The following is a 15,630-nucleotide window of genomic DNA, read 5'->3' as shown; positions in this document are numbered from 1 at the left end:
TATACTTTAAGTACCACAATCATATTCAAATCCTTAGTCAACAGTAGCCAATTAACATAGGTTGTCCTAATTGCAGACTTTCCTCCATCGTCAAACAGGAAAAAGGTTCCGATCACTAGTAGCTGCTAAGAAGTGGATCAAGGAAAATCGAGGTGAGCAGCCACATGAGGCATTCCAAGCAGCTGATGTTTCTAAGGTGAGCTCATGAGTTTACCTACCTATCGAAGAAAATAGGATGCACAGACTTGTGTGATAAACTCCAAAAAAACAAATTACTCAAGGAAGCCTCTATCTCTGCATATACAGATAGTTGTTGACTGTTAACACTAGTTAAAAAAACACTTTGCGCGACGTAGGTACTTTCGTCGCGCAAAGTAAAAAATCGTTGCCTAAGGGTTTGCGCGACGCAACCTTCGTCGCGGATTAATCGTCGTGCAAAGTCTGAGACGCTAGGGTTTGCGCGACGGCCCACGGGGCGTGCGTCGCGTAAAGTGGGTTTGCGCGACGCACACCGTTAGTCACGCAAAGTGGGTTTGCGCGACGACCAACGGAGTGCGTCACGCAAATCCACTTTGCGCGACCAACGAAGCGCGTCGCGCAAACTCACTTTGCGCGACACACTTCGTTGGTCGTCGCGCAAACCCACTTTGCGTGACTAACGGAGTGCGTCGCGCAAAGTGAGTTTGCGTTGCGCGACGTACGCATGAGTCACGCAAAGTGGGTTTGCGCGACGAAGCCATGCGTCGTGCAAAGTGATTGGTCATGCAAAGTGGGGAGTAGTTTTGGTCAAACTTTTTTTTTTTTTTTTTTAATTCTTGATAAATATTGTAATTAAATTCGAAAGAATAATTAATTAACCAAGCAAAAGTAAAATATATGAAAATGTACATACAAGATCCGAACAAAAAAGAAAAAACTAAAAGTGAACTAGGTTTAATACATCAAGCTACTAGGTATCAGCAGGACGAGGTGGCTCTGAGGTCGAAGGTGGACCAAGATGAAGTGCTGGTAGTGAGATTTGAAGGCCAGACATCTGTATGGCTTGTACAAGGTCTCTCCACGCCCCGGCATATGACCTCATCTCCTTGCCCTGGGCCCTCAGCTGCTCCTTCATCTGCTCACCCTGGGCCTTTAGGGTTGTCACTTCCTCCTTCAATGCATCTACCTCTGCGTTTGATCTGGAAGAAGAGGCACCCGTTTCACGAATCTGTGCTTTCCCCATACACCGAACAACCTTGCCACGACGACGACCTAAGTTCTGATCCAGGACATCAGTCATGATCTGAAAACCTACATCCTCAGGTATCGTGACGTCCTCGATCGGGGTCTCCGGGGGAAGCTGCGATGTTGCTTCTTGGAGAACAAAAGTGCTCTTTTCCACCATAGTAGCCTATAATAATAAAGAAAAAACATATAATGTTTAATAACAAAATATAAATAATATTTGAATGATTCATACATATAAGAATAATAATAATTACATATACTTACATGAAACTGCTCAGTAATCTCCTGACCAGGTCGAACGTAAACGTCCTTGAACATGTCGATTGCTGGGAACTTAGAACCCTCCTGAAGAAAAAAAACAGTAAGAAAATTTTATTAATCAATAATAATAATAAATTGTATAAAATTTCAAAGTTAATATACTTTTACCTCACGTCGTGTCTGAAGCCTATACGAAAAGGGCTTCGAACCGGAATGGTGGAGAAGTGTCTTTGACTCACGAGCTTTTTGGCCAGCAACAGATTTCTTCTGTTAAACACACAATATACATGTTAGTGCAACTATTTGAAATAAATTAATAAAAAAAGCGTAAAAAATAACTAAAACAATAATAAAATATTATTAAAATATTATGTACATACCACAAATTTTGGGTCCGTAAAATGTTTGCAGAGCCACTCCCAATCATCTGGCCGGTCCTTTAACTCGCTTGGAACATGTAGGCGAGCAATCTCTGGATCATCCCATCGCTTAAAAAACGTGTGAAAAGTGCTCTTCCAATTTTTGTACCGGTTTGCTAAGGTCTCCTCTAAGTAGTTCATGACCTCAAGGGTTATGTCCTCAAGATCATAAATGACCTACAAATATGAAAAACAATAAAATAATAGTAAGAAATTTAATAATATTAAGATAATATATTTTGGTTTTTAATATTTGTAAACAAAATTAAAAAAATGATAAAGGCTAAAAATTAATATACTAACCGACAACTCGTGTCGCACCATTATCTTCGTCTCCTCGGGAATTTCTGCCCAAGACTCCCACTGAAAAGGACAATTGTCTCGAATAACAACACCACAGCTACTAGCAATGAAGCTATGTTGCTGTGAGGTAGCTGCTCCACGATGTTGCGCGTCATACGCAATCTTGATCTTGGAGGCGGCCTGTCGTGCGCTCTGTGACTGCTTCAGCATTCGACTAGGCCCTCTGGTGTTTTTTTTAGCTGGCCAAAAATACTTAAATGGTGAAATCCTGAAGCTTAAATTTGTAAAAAAAATTCGACACAACCTTCCGTAATAGTATAGCATTTTCCAAAACCTTAAAATAATAAAATAACATTAATTCACAACCAGCAACAGATTTTCACAATCCAACAAATTTTCACCATCATAAAAATAATAGTTTTAAAATGAAAAAAAAATACAGCGTAGTGAGAATTAGAAAAAACTACCTAGATGGGAGGCCTCACACTCGACTCTGGATTCCGATGAAGTGTGATCAGAAGGTTCCGGCTCACGGCGCCGCCGATGAGGCCGCCGTGCACTGAGCTGCTCAACTGACACTGATGATGTCGATGATACGGGCACCTGGGACGCCGTAGGAGTGGCCTCAGCAAAAGGTGTAGGCTCGCTAATCAATGGAGCACTCACGGCTGGAGCCGTAGATGCTGATAATGCAGGAGGTGCATTGGTCACACTCCGACAACGAGTGATCAACTGCGACATCTATACACTTATTCAACCATAAAAATATAACATTAGAAACTAATCCTACAACATTTTTCTTAAATGCAACAGATAATGTTAGTACATAAATACAGAACAACTAGATACATACATACATAAATACAGAACAACTAGATATATATATATATATATATATCTATATATAAGTGTCCCAATCTTGTCACAACTACATAAATACAGAACATATTTCCTTATAAATGTTGTTTCCAACTACATAAATACAGAACATATTTCCTTATAAATGTTGTTTCCAACTACATAAATACAGAACATATTTCCCAATCTTGTCACAACTACATAAATACAGAGCATCGTATAAATCTTGTCACAACTACATAAATACAGAAAATTTTGACCATGAGGCTTATTATGATATGGCTACGTCCCAATCTTGTCACAACTACATCAATGTACCACCAACTCTCTTCATCCACAAGGATGACCTAATGCCCATTCGTTCCAAATCGAGGCGAGCTTCGATCGTGTCCTTCGTTTTTCCTTCAATGTCTAGAATTGTCCCGACCAAAGTATCAAACACATTTTTCTCAATATGCATAACATCGAGGTTGTGTCTCATTTTTAACTTTGACCAGTACGGGAGCTCAAATAACATACTCTTGTGTGTCCAGTTCAGATGTGTAGTTGGTCTAGGCTTACTGACCCCTTTGCCGAAATGACCAAATTCCAAACAGTTTAATTGATCCAAAATCTCATCTCCGGACCATTCTCTTGGTCTTGGCCGAGTCTCTTTTGTGCCATGGAAAGCTTTATCGTTCTGACGCCACTCGTTGTCCCAAGGCAGCCATCTACGATGACCAAGATAACAAACTTTTCTTGCATGCCAAGAAGATGTTACGTTCTCCTTGCATATTGGACATGCCAAATAACCCTTAGTCATCCACCCAAAAACCATTGCATATGCGGGAAAATCGTTTACTGTCCACATCATTGCCGCTCGCATGGTAAACATCTGCCCAGTATACTTATCGTACGTACAAACACCGTTTTCCCATAAATCTTTTAGCTCATCAACCAACGGCCGCAAATAAACATCAATGGACTTTCCTGGATCTTCAGTAATTAATAAAGTTAACATCATGTATTCTTTTTTCATGCACTTCCAAGGCGGCAGATTATAAGGAAATACGACAACCGGCCAAGTGCTGTGGGTTTGATTTAAAACCCCGAACGGATTAAATCCGTCAGTGGCAAGTCCCAATCTGACGTTGCGCGGGTCAGCTGCAAAATCTGGGTACATCCGATCGAATGCTTTCCATGCCTCTCCATCTGCAGGATGCCTCATAACATCATCATTTACTCGTCCTTCTTTATGCCATCTCATGTCGGTTGCGGTATGCATCGACATGTACAATCGCTGCAACCTAGGCTTCAATGGAAGATAACGCATTACTTTTTGTGGAATCTTGGTCTTTCTATTCTGTGAGGTCATTTTAAACCTCGGCTCATTGCAAACAGGGCATTTATCCAATTGTTTGTTCTCTTTATAAAACAATATACAATTATTTACACATGCATGAATTTTTTCATACCCCAATCCGAGACCCTTCAACACTTTTTGGGCTCTTTTATGATCTTCAGGTAAACAATTCTCCTTTGGAAGCATCCTCTTGATAACTCCCAAAAAATAATCAAAACACTTGTTTGACAAACGAAACTTGATCTTGCCATGCATCAACTCCACAATTGTTGTGAGCACCGAAAAATTCTCGCAACCCGGATATAATTCTTGCTTCGCATTTTTCAATAGCTTTTCATAGTTTTTGAATGCCTCACTATCCATGGTTGGACAACCGTCATCTCCCCCTTCCTGATTGGTGTTACTCGAGGCATATGGATAAACGTCATTTAGAATATTCATAACTTGTTCATTAGGATCCACATTAGATTCAACAGTCTCCACTCGTGTCGCGTATGAAGACGAAGCTTGGTCTAATCGTTCTCCATGATGATACCAAGTAGTATACGTCTCCATCATCCCATTTCTTACTAAATGAAATCGAACATTCGAGAATGTCTCCCACATTGAGTTGTTACACCTCCTACACGGACATCGGATATGAGTTGAACCTATGTTATGCCTAGTTGCGAATTCAATGAACTTTTCTATTCCTTCCAAGTACTCAACATCACATCTATTATGATTATGTATCCACTGTCTGTCCATTTTGTCTGCAATCCCAATAAAAGGACAAGAATTACAACAAATTCAACTATTGTCTTGTCACCTTATTCCTCCGGTAAGGGCTCTATCTCATTCAGGAATGCACAGTTATGTGCTGTAATTTACGATTCCAATGGATTAAATTTCGACATGGGTTAATTTTGGCAGCATCTCCTTATAGTTCTTCAAGTGCACGCCGTAGATACATAATATCCACCGTGTACTCGAAGAACATCAGGAAATGTTACCAAAATTTCCATTATCGAAACCTAATCCATGAACCGCAAATTACAACACATAACTATGCATTCCCAAACTGTCCAAAAAATGGGACAATTCAAGAATTAATTGGACCGCAGTCATGCTTTTGCATCCATGCACGAAATCCAACTAATTCTCAAACGGGAAACTAAGCTTTTCTTGAAAAAAAAAAAAAATTGTACGAAGTTAAGTAATATTAACTTCGTACAACACAAAACAATTTTGCAGGTGATGTACAAAAATATGTGCATACAAATAAACTAAATCACAATAATTACTAAAACTAAATAAAATAAAATAAATTAATAAAAATTAATATAGCGAAGAAAATAAAGTGATTTACGTACACTGTGACATCTCAAATCTGAATTGCGGCCAAACCTACAACTCCTCCACCACCCACAACTAACAGCCGTTGGCTGTAGAGATAAGATGCAATAACAAAAGGATGCAAAATTGTTAATGACAGCTTCCACCGAGATAAGATACAATAATCAAATCCCTACACCAAAATAATATAAAGCTTCAGCTGCCTCTCAATCCATGTTTCGCAAAGACACAGCATCAAAAATAAATGTCATACTTTCTTTTATACCTTTTACCTAAAAAATGCTGGGAAGATGGTAAAAGTTTGGACACAAAAGTTCAACATCTCTAGTATAGTGAAACAAATTTCATTACTGAAAGAAACATTTACCCCCATGTGAAAACGATAACAACTTTTGCAATCGAAAAAAAAGAAAGAAAATGACAATGGCTTCCTGATGTCAACAGCTTTAACAAAAGAATCATGATACATCAAAGGAAGGAAGTTAATATCCGAGATAACATACCCCTTACCTTTCCTAGCAGTACTTACGAGGGCTCGCCAAGCAGTTAGAGAAGCAAAAGGAATGGCACTAGCTTCCTAGAATCACATAGTAAGATAAAGCCAAATTGAGTTGCCACACAGCAATAACAGGAATGAGAAGTTAAAAACTCTCATCTACATAACATCTCACCATGAATTCCTAACATCTCACCATTGTTCTCAATTCTTTCATGAATTCCTAATAACAGAAATCATGAAAGAATTGATAATAATGGGTGTAGAAACAGAAAAAAAAAAAAAAAAAATCAACAAAGGATTCGATATTTCCTCTTATTGCTATATGTCCATTTCCACAAAGCAACGTGCTGCTTAATAATTGTAGCTTGATTAGCTCTAAGTTCCATTTCATATCAAGTAGTTTTTACTCCAGTTCATCCAACCAATCTAAGCTAAAAAAAACTGTTTTTTCTTCTTTTTCAACTAAGCAAGGTGGAAAATTCAAATTAAAAATGAATTAATAAAAAATTTAAGCTCCAAATGTACATTATTCAGACAAATGAACACAATCATACCACTAACACACTCAGAAGCATCATTACATTATAAAAGTAGCTAAATAACTAGAAAAGTATGCGTGCGCGTGTGTGTGTGTGTGTGATTTCAGATGATGATGTTTATGTGTCCGATTGCGGACTGCAAGACTTTTCATTAATGCCATTGTTGGATGCCCTGCATGCCAATAAAACATTTGCAATGGTAGACCTTTCTCACAATGAGTTAGGTACTACTAATAGCATGTGATTTCTAGCCTACGCTTATTTAGATTCAAAAGTGTTGCTTCTGGACTAGAAAGTATTTAGCAGCCTTTCTGTTAAACATTCTTCACTTACTAAAACATTTACTAAAACATTTTCCCAGGAATTGTGGGCAGTATTAATTGTTTATTGGCCTCATTGTTTCCCAGGAAATGGTACAATGAACAAACTGCAACAAGAATCACTTCATCATGCCAAAAATATGCTGGAATTGACGTTGGATCTCCGCTTCAACCGAGTTGGTGCAACTTATTTGGTTCAGGTATCTAACTAACATTGCAAAAAATTTCATGTTAAAGCTTAAGCTGACTTCTTTGAATGATTCATATACATGTTTTCCCATGTATTAAGTTTATGCAAGAAAGACTGTAAGCAAGGGTGAACTTTGACTCTCTCCGCCGTTTGTTTGTTGCCAGATGGCTTTATACAATTATACACAAATTTACAAATGAATGGTAGTGTACCTTAAGAGCTAGAGTAATTACTACCAGCTCCTATATGGAAACAAACTCAACAAAGCCCAAAGACTGGGATTAGTTACATGACTGTTTCACAAACACCTTGGGGTACTCAAGAGTCAAAATGAACTTTCTTTCATATAAGCCTCTAATATAAATCCTCGCCCACAATATAAATTTCAATCAATTCATTTGGAATTTTTTCTTCTTCTCTCGGTTGTGAACCCCCTGAGAACCATTAGGACACATGGTATTACATGGGACTATTGAACTTTTCAGATGAATAAAATAATTCTTAAATATTTTAAAATCATAGCAAGATATCATAAACCATGTAAATTGTGATGACGATGATAGTAAATAATTGCAGCAGTTTATAAAAGTGAAGGGAAACTTGAATTGAACTAAAATGTGCATTGTGACCAATTACTATCCTTAAGGTTCTTAATGACAATTACTTAATGCGAAAATTAAAGGGCCTAGAAACACAGTGTTTAACTCAAGCCCTCTAGCATTGACTCTATTAAGTCTGAGAAACAAGCTGGTTCTGGTTTGGAAAACTACTAATCATGAACATTTCAAATAAGGATGATTCTAGAGAATAATACTAGGAAAACTGGTGTATTGCTGTCTATTTAAACACCTATGTACTCTACTGATGAACTATGAAAAGATGATATTCCTCTTATTTTCTGGAATTTATTTTTAATATGTTGATCCTAAGTATACTCTCCACACGGACCACACCCTACAACAAAACCTACAACTTCATCATGTGGAAATGCATTTTGAATTTTCTGTTATGGCAAGTTGTCAATCAAAATTATTAGACTGCCAATCAAAATTATTAGACTGCAATAATAAATGAAACAGAGCATTAAAAGCAATGTGAGCTAATTACTGACAGGTGTTTATAATCATCCCAGAGACCTCCCTAACAGCATATAATACCAACAAGATTTGTCACCACCATGTCCTTCCAAGTTCCAACCAAAGAAAAAAGCAGTATGTAAATGAGTTTTTACAGTTCTAGAGAAATATAACTAATTGTGCAAACCACATGTGTGTGTGTGTGTATTGCTACAAATTTTCAAGTTATATTGCTACAAATGAATACAATCATTACATTATATTGCTATAAATTTTTAAGTTTTGTTGGAATTGGAGGAACAAAACAGAGAGAGGAGCAAACAATAAAATCATCATTTCCCTCATTTTCTCCGCAAACAAATAGAACTTAGAAATGGGATCAATCTAAAAACAAGGTGAAATTTGACTCACTTTGATATCAACGGGATTGATTGGAGAAGGTTTTGAAGAGAGATGGAGGAGGGAGGTAGCTGCTGCAACTGGGTTTGCAGTTTCTGCCTCCCAAACTGATTAAGTGGAGTAAGAAAAGTCGTTGACTTTGCGTGACGCACTTGCACATGCGTCGCGCAAAACAACTTTGCGCGACGCATGTGCACATGCGTCGCGCAAAGTTGGCAAAAAAGCGGTAAAACACTCTTTGTTTGGCGCCAAGATATTGCGCGACGTACAAAACGTCGCGCAAAGGGTATTTGCGCGACGAAGGCTGGCGTCATGCAAAGTGTTTTGCGTGACCCACAAGTTCCTGGGTCGCGCAAAGGCTGTTTGCGCGACGCTTTGTCTTTTAGGTCGCGCAAACATACTTTGCGCGACGAAATTTGGTGCGTCGCGCAAGATTCCGTCGCGAAAACATGTTTTTCTACTAGTGTGACGTATGTAATGTTTAAGATAGTTGACAACTATTTGATGGCATTCACCAAGTTGTGAATAATTGATGTGACTGGTATTATGGTATATTGCTCTCATGCAGGCTTCAATGAGTTCAGTGATAACTCCACTCTTAGCAGATTAAGAACAGAGAAGATCGAAGAATTCAAGAAGCTTGAGAAAGAAAGGTTTTAGAGAGAGAAAGAAGATAAGCAGCGGAAGAAAGGAGAACCAATTGAATTGGATGAATTGTAAACGTTTGTACAGTAGCTTTTATAACACTTCATTCCTAACTAATTTGCCTATGTGGCACTCCTCTACACCTCTCCTTATTACATCCTAACCAATCAATATTCAACACTTGTACTTTCGTTATTACCCCCCCCTCAATCGCAGCCAGGAACACCAAGGCTGAGATTGATGCAGTGCTTAACAAACACAGGACTGTGAAGTCCTTTAGTAAGAATGTCTGCCACTTGATTGTCTATGGAGATATAGTGAACCACGATATCTTTCTTCTGCACCCGTTCACGAACAAAATGATAATCAATATCAAGATGTTTAATTCTGGAATGGAAGACAAGATTTGTGCTAAGGGACAATGCTGAGATACTATCACAGTGCAAATCAGGAGGAGCAGGTAAGAACTGATGGAGATCTTTCATTAGGGACCGTATCCAACACACATCAGCTGCACAATTAGCTAGAGCTTTATACTCAGCTTCTGTTGAACTTCGAGACACAGACGATTGCTTCTTGGATTGCCACGAAATAGATTGGAACCAAGGAAGACTACATAACCAGTGACTGACCTCCTGTTGTTGATATCAGAAGCCCAATCAGCATCGGAATAGGCATAAATGTGAATATCAGCACCTGAATGATATGTAATTCCACACTGTAGAGTCCCTTGAAGATTTCTTAGTATCCGTTTTACGAGGAACATGTGTGCATCAGTTGGAGTTGTAATATATTGACACACAACATTGATAGAATGAGCAATATCAGGCCTAGTGAAGGTCAAATATTGAAGTGCTTCAACAATACTTCGGTAGACATTTGGATCAGACAAAGGTTGACCCGCAGATAAAAGTAACTGAGTATGAGGCTTTGAAGGTGTTGGTGCAGGCCTACAATTCTCCATTCTTGCTCTTTTTATAAGCTTTTGTGCATATTTGGTCTAACTAATAAACATATCTCCATTGCCTTTATACTGAATATGCAGCCCTAAGAAGTATGTGAGCCTTCCCATGTCCTTTAAATCAAATATTTCACTGAAAACAGTAATCACAACCTAAACTTTGGTGATATTCGAACCTGTAAGTATTATATCATCTACGTACATGAGTAAAATGATAATATCCTCGCCATCTGTCTTAATAAAGAGGCTTGTGTCAGACTGAGAAACAGTGAACCCCATAGATGGTAACACACCTGTGAACTTAGCATTCCAGGCTCGTGGAGCCTGTTTAAGACCATACAAGGAGTTAACAAGTTTGCAAACATGGTTGGGTGCTCTGGAATCGACAAAACCTTGCGGTTGCTTCATGTATATTTCTTTCTGCAACTCACCATGCAGGAATGCATTCTTGATGTCAAGTTGTCGAAGTTCCCATTTGTTACTCGTAGCAAGTGCAAGGATTAATCGCACTATAGTGTGTCGTACCATTGGACTAAACGTCTCGGAGTAGTCCAAACCATGTTCTTGTGTATAACCTTGAGCCACCAAACGTGCCTTCTATCTAGATATACTACCATCAGGATTCTTCTTCAATTTGTATACCCATTTGCTCCCAATAATAGTTCTGTTATGAGGAGGAGGTACAAGAACCCAAGTCCCTTGCCCTTTAAGAGCATCAAACTCATCTTGCATAGCTTGCTGCCAATTTGAATTTGTAGCTGCGACTTTAAAAGTCTTTGGTTCTTCATAATCAACACTCTCAGCCAGAAAAGAGAATCCATCATAACACATAGACCCATCATCAACTTCCAAAGACAGTAATTCAGGTAAGCTAGCATAAAAAGCAGCATAATCTCTCCTCTCAATTGCTCCAGTTTGAAGTCTTGTTGTCATAGAGTGTGTTCTAGAAGTATTAGCAGGAATAGAACTAGAGGATTGATTCCAATCACTCACAGAGATAGGAAGTAATACCTGAGGATGTGCTGGATCTAAGACAGGTGACGAGGGTTGATGGAGATCTTGTATAGGATGTGAGCTTAATGACTCAAATTCCTGTGTTCCAGATTCCTGCCTTTGTGACTGAACTTGCTCTGTAGATATACTATCATGTTCACTTGAAGCTTTGAATGGAACTATAATTGGAGTAGAGTTGACCGAGAGTGGTACATATTGACTACTCGACATCACAGAGGGTTTACACTTTGCAGGAAACACAGACTCATCATGGATAACATGTCTAGATAAGACCAATTTTTGCGTCTGCAAGTTGTAACAGATAGCCCCTTTGTAACCCGAAGCATATCCTAAGAATATACACATTGAGGATCTAGGTTGAAATTTACTGTCATTATAATGTCTCAAGTATGGAAACACAACTGAGCCATATATTTTCAAATCCTTCAAGGATGGATGTTTATCATATAAACAGAAATAAGGTGAATTCATTTGTAATGACTTAGAAGCCATTCTGTTTATTAAGTACAGAGCATGTGCACAAGACAGATACCAAAACTCCTGTGATAACCCAGTAGCATTCATCGAAGTTATTGCTGTTTCAACTACATGCCTGTGTCTTCTTTCAACCAATCCATTTTGTTGTGGAGTGTATGGGCATGAAATTCTATGAACCATTCCTTTTGATTGCATAAATTCTTTAAATGAATGACTGACAAACTCACCACCCCCATCTGATTGTAAGCACTTTATTTGGGCTCCAAACTGAACCTCAATATACTTGTAAAACTTGACAAATATCGAAAACACCTCTGATTTATTATATAGTGGAAAAATCCACATGTATCTTGTACAATCATCAACAAATACAACATAGAATCTATACCCTTTTATAGACTTAACTGAAGAGGGTCACCAAACATCTGAATGGATTCTAGCAAAAGGTAAGATACATCTAGATGACTCATTATCAAAAGGTTTTCGAGTAATCTTCCCATGAATACAATCTGTGCACATGGTATGCTTATTATCCATAGAGACTGGAATATGAGACTTAGCTAACATAACTGCCATGACTTTATTTGTAAGATGCCCTAGCCGTTGGTGCCAAAGAGAAGACTTTATCAACTGTCCAATAAAAGCCCTTGGAACTGTGCATAATGACACAGGAATCTGAAACAACTCGTGAGGTCTACTCCTTCCTTTGTATAAGATCTCCCTTGTCACCTTGTCATGCACAAAGAAATTGACGTCATCACAGATAAACCAGCATCTGTTATCTTTACACAGTTGGTTTACAGACATTACATTCACAACAAAAGATGGAACATGTAGCACATTTTTCATTATAATAGAATGAGAAAGTGTTTTAATAATTGCAGAACCAGTATTCTGAATTGGCAAACCTTGACCATTGCCAATTTTAATTTTCTCGGAACCTTCAAAAGAAGAAACTTGGTGTAAGCTAGCAAGATCAGATGTCATGTGGTGTGATGCTCCTGTGTCCACAATCCAATTTGCAGCATTGGAATATGATGGTGAACCTTGAACACTCATCCCTTGCACTGCAGGTTGGACTTGATATGAAAGATCAGGTTCATGTATGCTCTGTGAACCATTCATCCCTTGCATGACAGGTGGATGCCCCTGATATGAATAATGAGCAGCAAAATTCGGAGGCTGTGGAACAAAACCCTGTGATGGAGGGATCACTGAAGATTGACCAGGAAATGTAGGTCCAAGAGAAGCAGAAAGCCCAGAGGGTTGGTAGGAGTAATTTCCCCTATGATAGCATTCCAGAGCACTATGTCCCCTTTTACCACAAATCTGACATTCAGTATTAAAATGTGGTGAAGTACTCTAAGTAGTTATATAAAAACAGTTTGGAGCAGTATGCCCTCTTCTCTGACAGATTTGACATTCTGGATGTAATATAGTTCTGGACTCAATATTTCCATTCCAACCACTATTATTCCTGTAATTTGACCCTTTACCTTTGAACCCTGATCGATAAGTATTATTTCCCCTTGATTGTCCTCCACTGTAAAACCTTTGCTGAGTTCCAGGAAACGGTGTTGAAGATTGATGTTGCCTTGAGTTGTCTTGTGGATGCTGCTCCAAGTTACCAACATAACCACCACCTGAGCCGTAAGAACTTTGATTAGGAACATAAGCAAGTTGCATCATTTGAGACTGTGGAAAGAATGACATTTGTTGTGGTAGCGGAGTAGCAGTAAAAACACCTCCAGTACTAGATGGTTCATTTGCAGAAGAATTGGAACTGGATGCACTATTAGTATACAAAGAAGAACTTGAACCACCACTATTTCCTTGCACATACAAAGCAGCCATATTATGAGTCAATGAATTCATTACCACATCATTTTCCCTTTCAGCTCTAATTAATAATGCCCTAAATTCCTTCATAGTGACATTAGAGTCTCTCGCAAGTATAACAGTCCTAATAGTTGCATACTTTTTGGGTAACCCAGCAAGAGCAGCAATCATCACATCATTATCTGATATATATTCCCCAGCAGCCATCAATTGATCCCTGATTGTCTTGATCCGTAACAGATATATATCCATTAAATCCCTACCTTTCTGAACTGTATGTAATTCTGTTTTCAAGTGATTAACACCTGTCCTAGACACAGATGCAAACCTTTCCTCAAGATTTGTCTAAGCTTCAGCAGCAGTCTTACACCCTATAACATATTCTATAGCATCATCAGTCAACGTTGCTATCAACAAACTTAATAGTGACAAATCTGTGATCTCCCAATCTTGAAAGGCAGCAGTCAATTCTTTGGTAACCCCACTTTCTGTACTAACCACAAATTTCGATGGACAAGGAGCTGAACCATCAAAATGATTGAACAGTTTGTACCCTTTTAACACAGACTTGAATTGAAATGACCATTTGGTGTAATTGTGCTCACCAAGACGAATAGTCAACATGCCCAACAATCCCTCAATTTTCACAGAGGGAGCCATACCAAATGTAGTTCAAGAATCAACCTTTTAACAATTCTTTGAATAATTCTCAGAAAAACACAACAATTTTTTTGAAATAGACTCCTGACTAACTCAAATTTCTTGAATCAATGGCATTGGCCTTTAGACTCTTTCTTAGCACAGAGTAATGGCATTGGCCTTCTCAACTACCCAGTGCTCAACAACTATCTAATAATGGCTTTGGCCTTTAGAACTTCATCTTCGCAAATCAAACAAAATGATGGAACACAAACTACTCAAAAAAAAAAAAAACCACCAGAATCGCCCAAAAAACATTTCAATAGAACGAAAAACACTATACTGAAACACCAAACACAGAACCTGAAATTCCTGCTTCACCCTGATTGCACATAGAAAGTCCCAAATCGCCAAGAAAAATACTCCAAATCACCAGACAGATCTGCAGACCATCACACTTCCATCACTGATTCCCACGAGCACAAACCCATGCACGATCGCTGGCTCTTGATACCATGATAACTTCACTCTTAGCAGATGAAGAACAGAGAAGATCGAAGAATTCAAGAAGCTTGAGAAAGAAAGGTTTTAGAGAGAGAAAGAAGATAAGCAGCGGAAGAAAGGAGAACCAACTGAATTGAATGAATTGTAAACGTTTGTACAATAGCTTTTATAACACTCTATTCCTAACTAATTTGCCTATGTGGCACTCCTCTACACCTCTCCTTATTACATCCTAACCAATCAATATTCAACACTTGTACTTTCGTTATTATTCAGAACCTCCTCTAGGTAGCACTAGAAGGAAGAAAGCAACTAAACGTATGTCCTTTGACTTTGCACACACACTTGAAAACATAACATGGGTCTTCACTGACACTGAGAATGATGGATGGAGGCCGTTTGTGGGAGATACTATGGTTCTGAATCTGGTGAAGAATGTTTGGGCCGACACATTTTTATATGTCAGTTTAAGAAATGTATGAAGCATCTGCTATTATTGGCATGATGTGAATGATCACTAGACATTCAGAATGCTTTTCAGCTGTTTTCTTCAATATCCTATATAATAACAGTTATCCTATTGATGTTAGCGTAATTTGTCTTATTTTTTTAATAAGATGCGTTATTGAAAACGAAAAAAGGAAAACTAATATGATTATAAGGAACAAAACAGAAGAAACGCGCAAGTGTAATCAATTTTCAATCCAAAGTACCATCAAACCACTTGGGACAATAATGTAATTAAACATAAGTAGAGATATATTATCCAACAAAAATATATAT

At 38.3% G+C, this 15,630-nt stretch overlaps 2 protein-coding genes across 2 annotated transcripts; both read right to left on the bottom strand.

The window, feature by feature from the left end:
- Positions 1-901: 901 nt before the first annotated feature.
- Positions 902-2,954, bottom strand: LOC137744085 (uncharacterized). The gene is made up of 6 exons (XM_068483946.1): positions 2,678-2,954; positions 2,211-2,449; positions 1,869-2,084; positions 1,657-1,755; positions 1,492-1,572; positions 902-1,390 (listed from the first exon to the last, which is right to left on the bottom strand). The coding sequence occupies exons 1-6, from the start codon at positions 2,949-2,951 to the stop codon at positions 950-952; spliced, it is 1,350 nt and encodes a 449-aa protein (XP_068340047.1). The 5' UTR covers positions 2,952-2,954; the 3' UTR covers positions 902-949.
- A 418-nt stretch (positions 2,955-3,372) lies between these two features.
- On the bottom strand, positions 3,373-4,965 carry LOC137744327 (uncharacterized). The gene has a single exon (XM_068484166.1). It carries the CDS (start codon positions 4,963-4,965, stop codon positions 3,373-3,375), a length of 1,593 nt encoding a protein of 530 aa, XP_068340267.1.
- Positions 4,966-15,630: the final 10,665 nt, after the last annotated feature.

The sequence above is a fragment of the Pyrus communis genome, chromosome 9, assembly GCF_963583255.1.
Source record: "Pyrus communis chromosome 9, drPyrComm1.1, whole genome shotgun sequence".
In the NCBI taxonomy this organism is placed as follows: domain Eukaryota; kingdom Viridiplantae; phylum Streptophyta; class Magnoliopsida; order Rosales; family Rosaceae; genus Pyrus; species Pyrus communis.
This window is presented reverse-complemented; position numbering and strand designations above follow the sequence as displayed.

What these genes read in the sequence shown, in the direction of transcription:
- LOC137744085 (XM_068483946.1), bottom strand. Translation starts at nt 2,951, where the DNA reads ATGTCGCAGTTGATCACTCGTTGTCGGAGTGTGACCAATGCACCTCCT. An exon ending in TTACGGACCCAAAATTTGTG is followed by an intron (nt 1,756 to 1,868) that starts GTATGTACATAA and finishes TGTGTTTAACAG; the next exon opens with AAGAAATCTGTTGCTGGCCA. An exon ending in GGCTTCAGACACGACGTGAG is followed by an intron (nt 1,573 to 1,656) that starts GTAAAAGTATAT and finishes TTTTTTCTTCAG; the next exon opens with GAGGGTTCTAAGTTCCCAGC.
- LOC137744327 (XM_068484166.1), bottom strand. Translation starts at nt 4,965, where the DNA reads ATGGAGACGTATACTACTTGGTATCATCATGGAGAACGATTAGACCAA.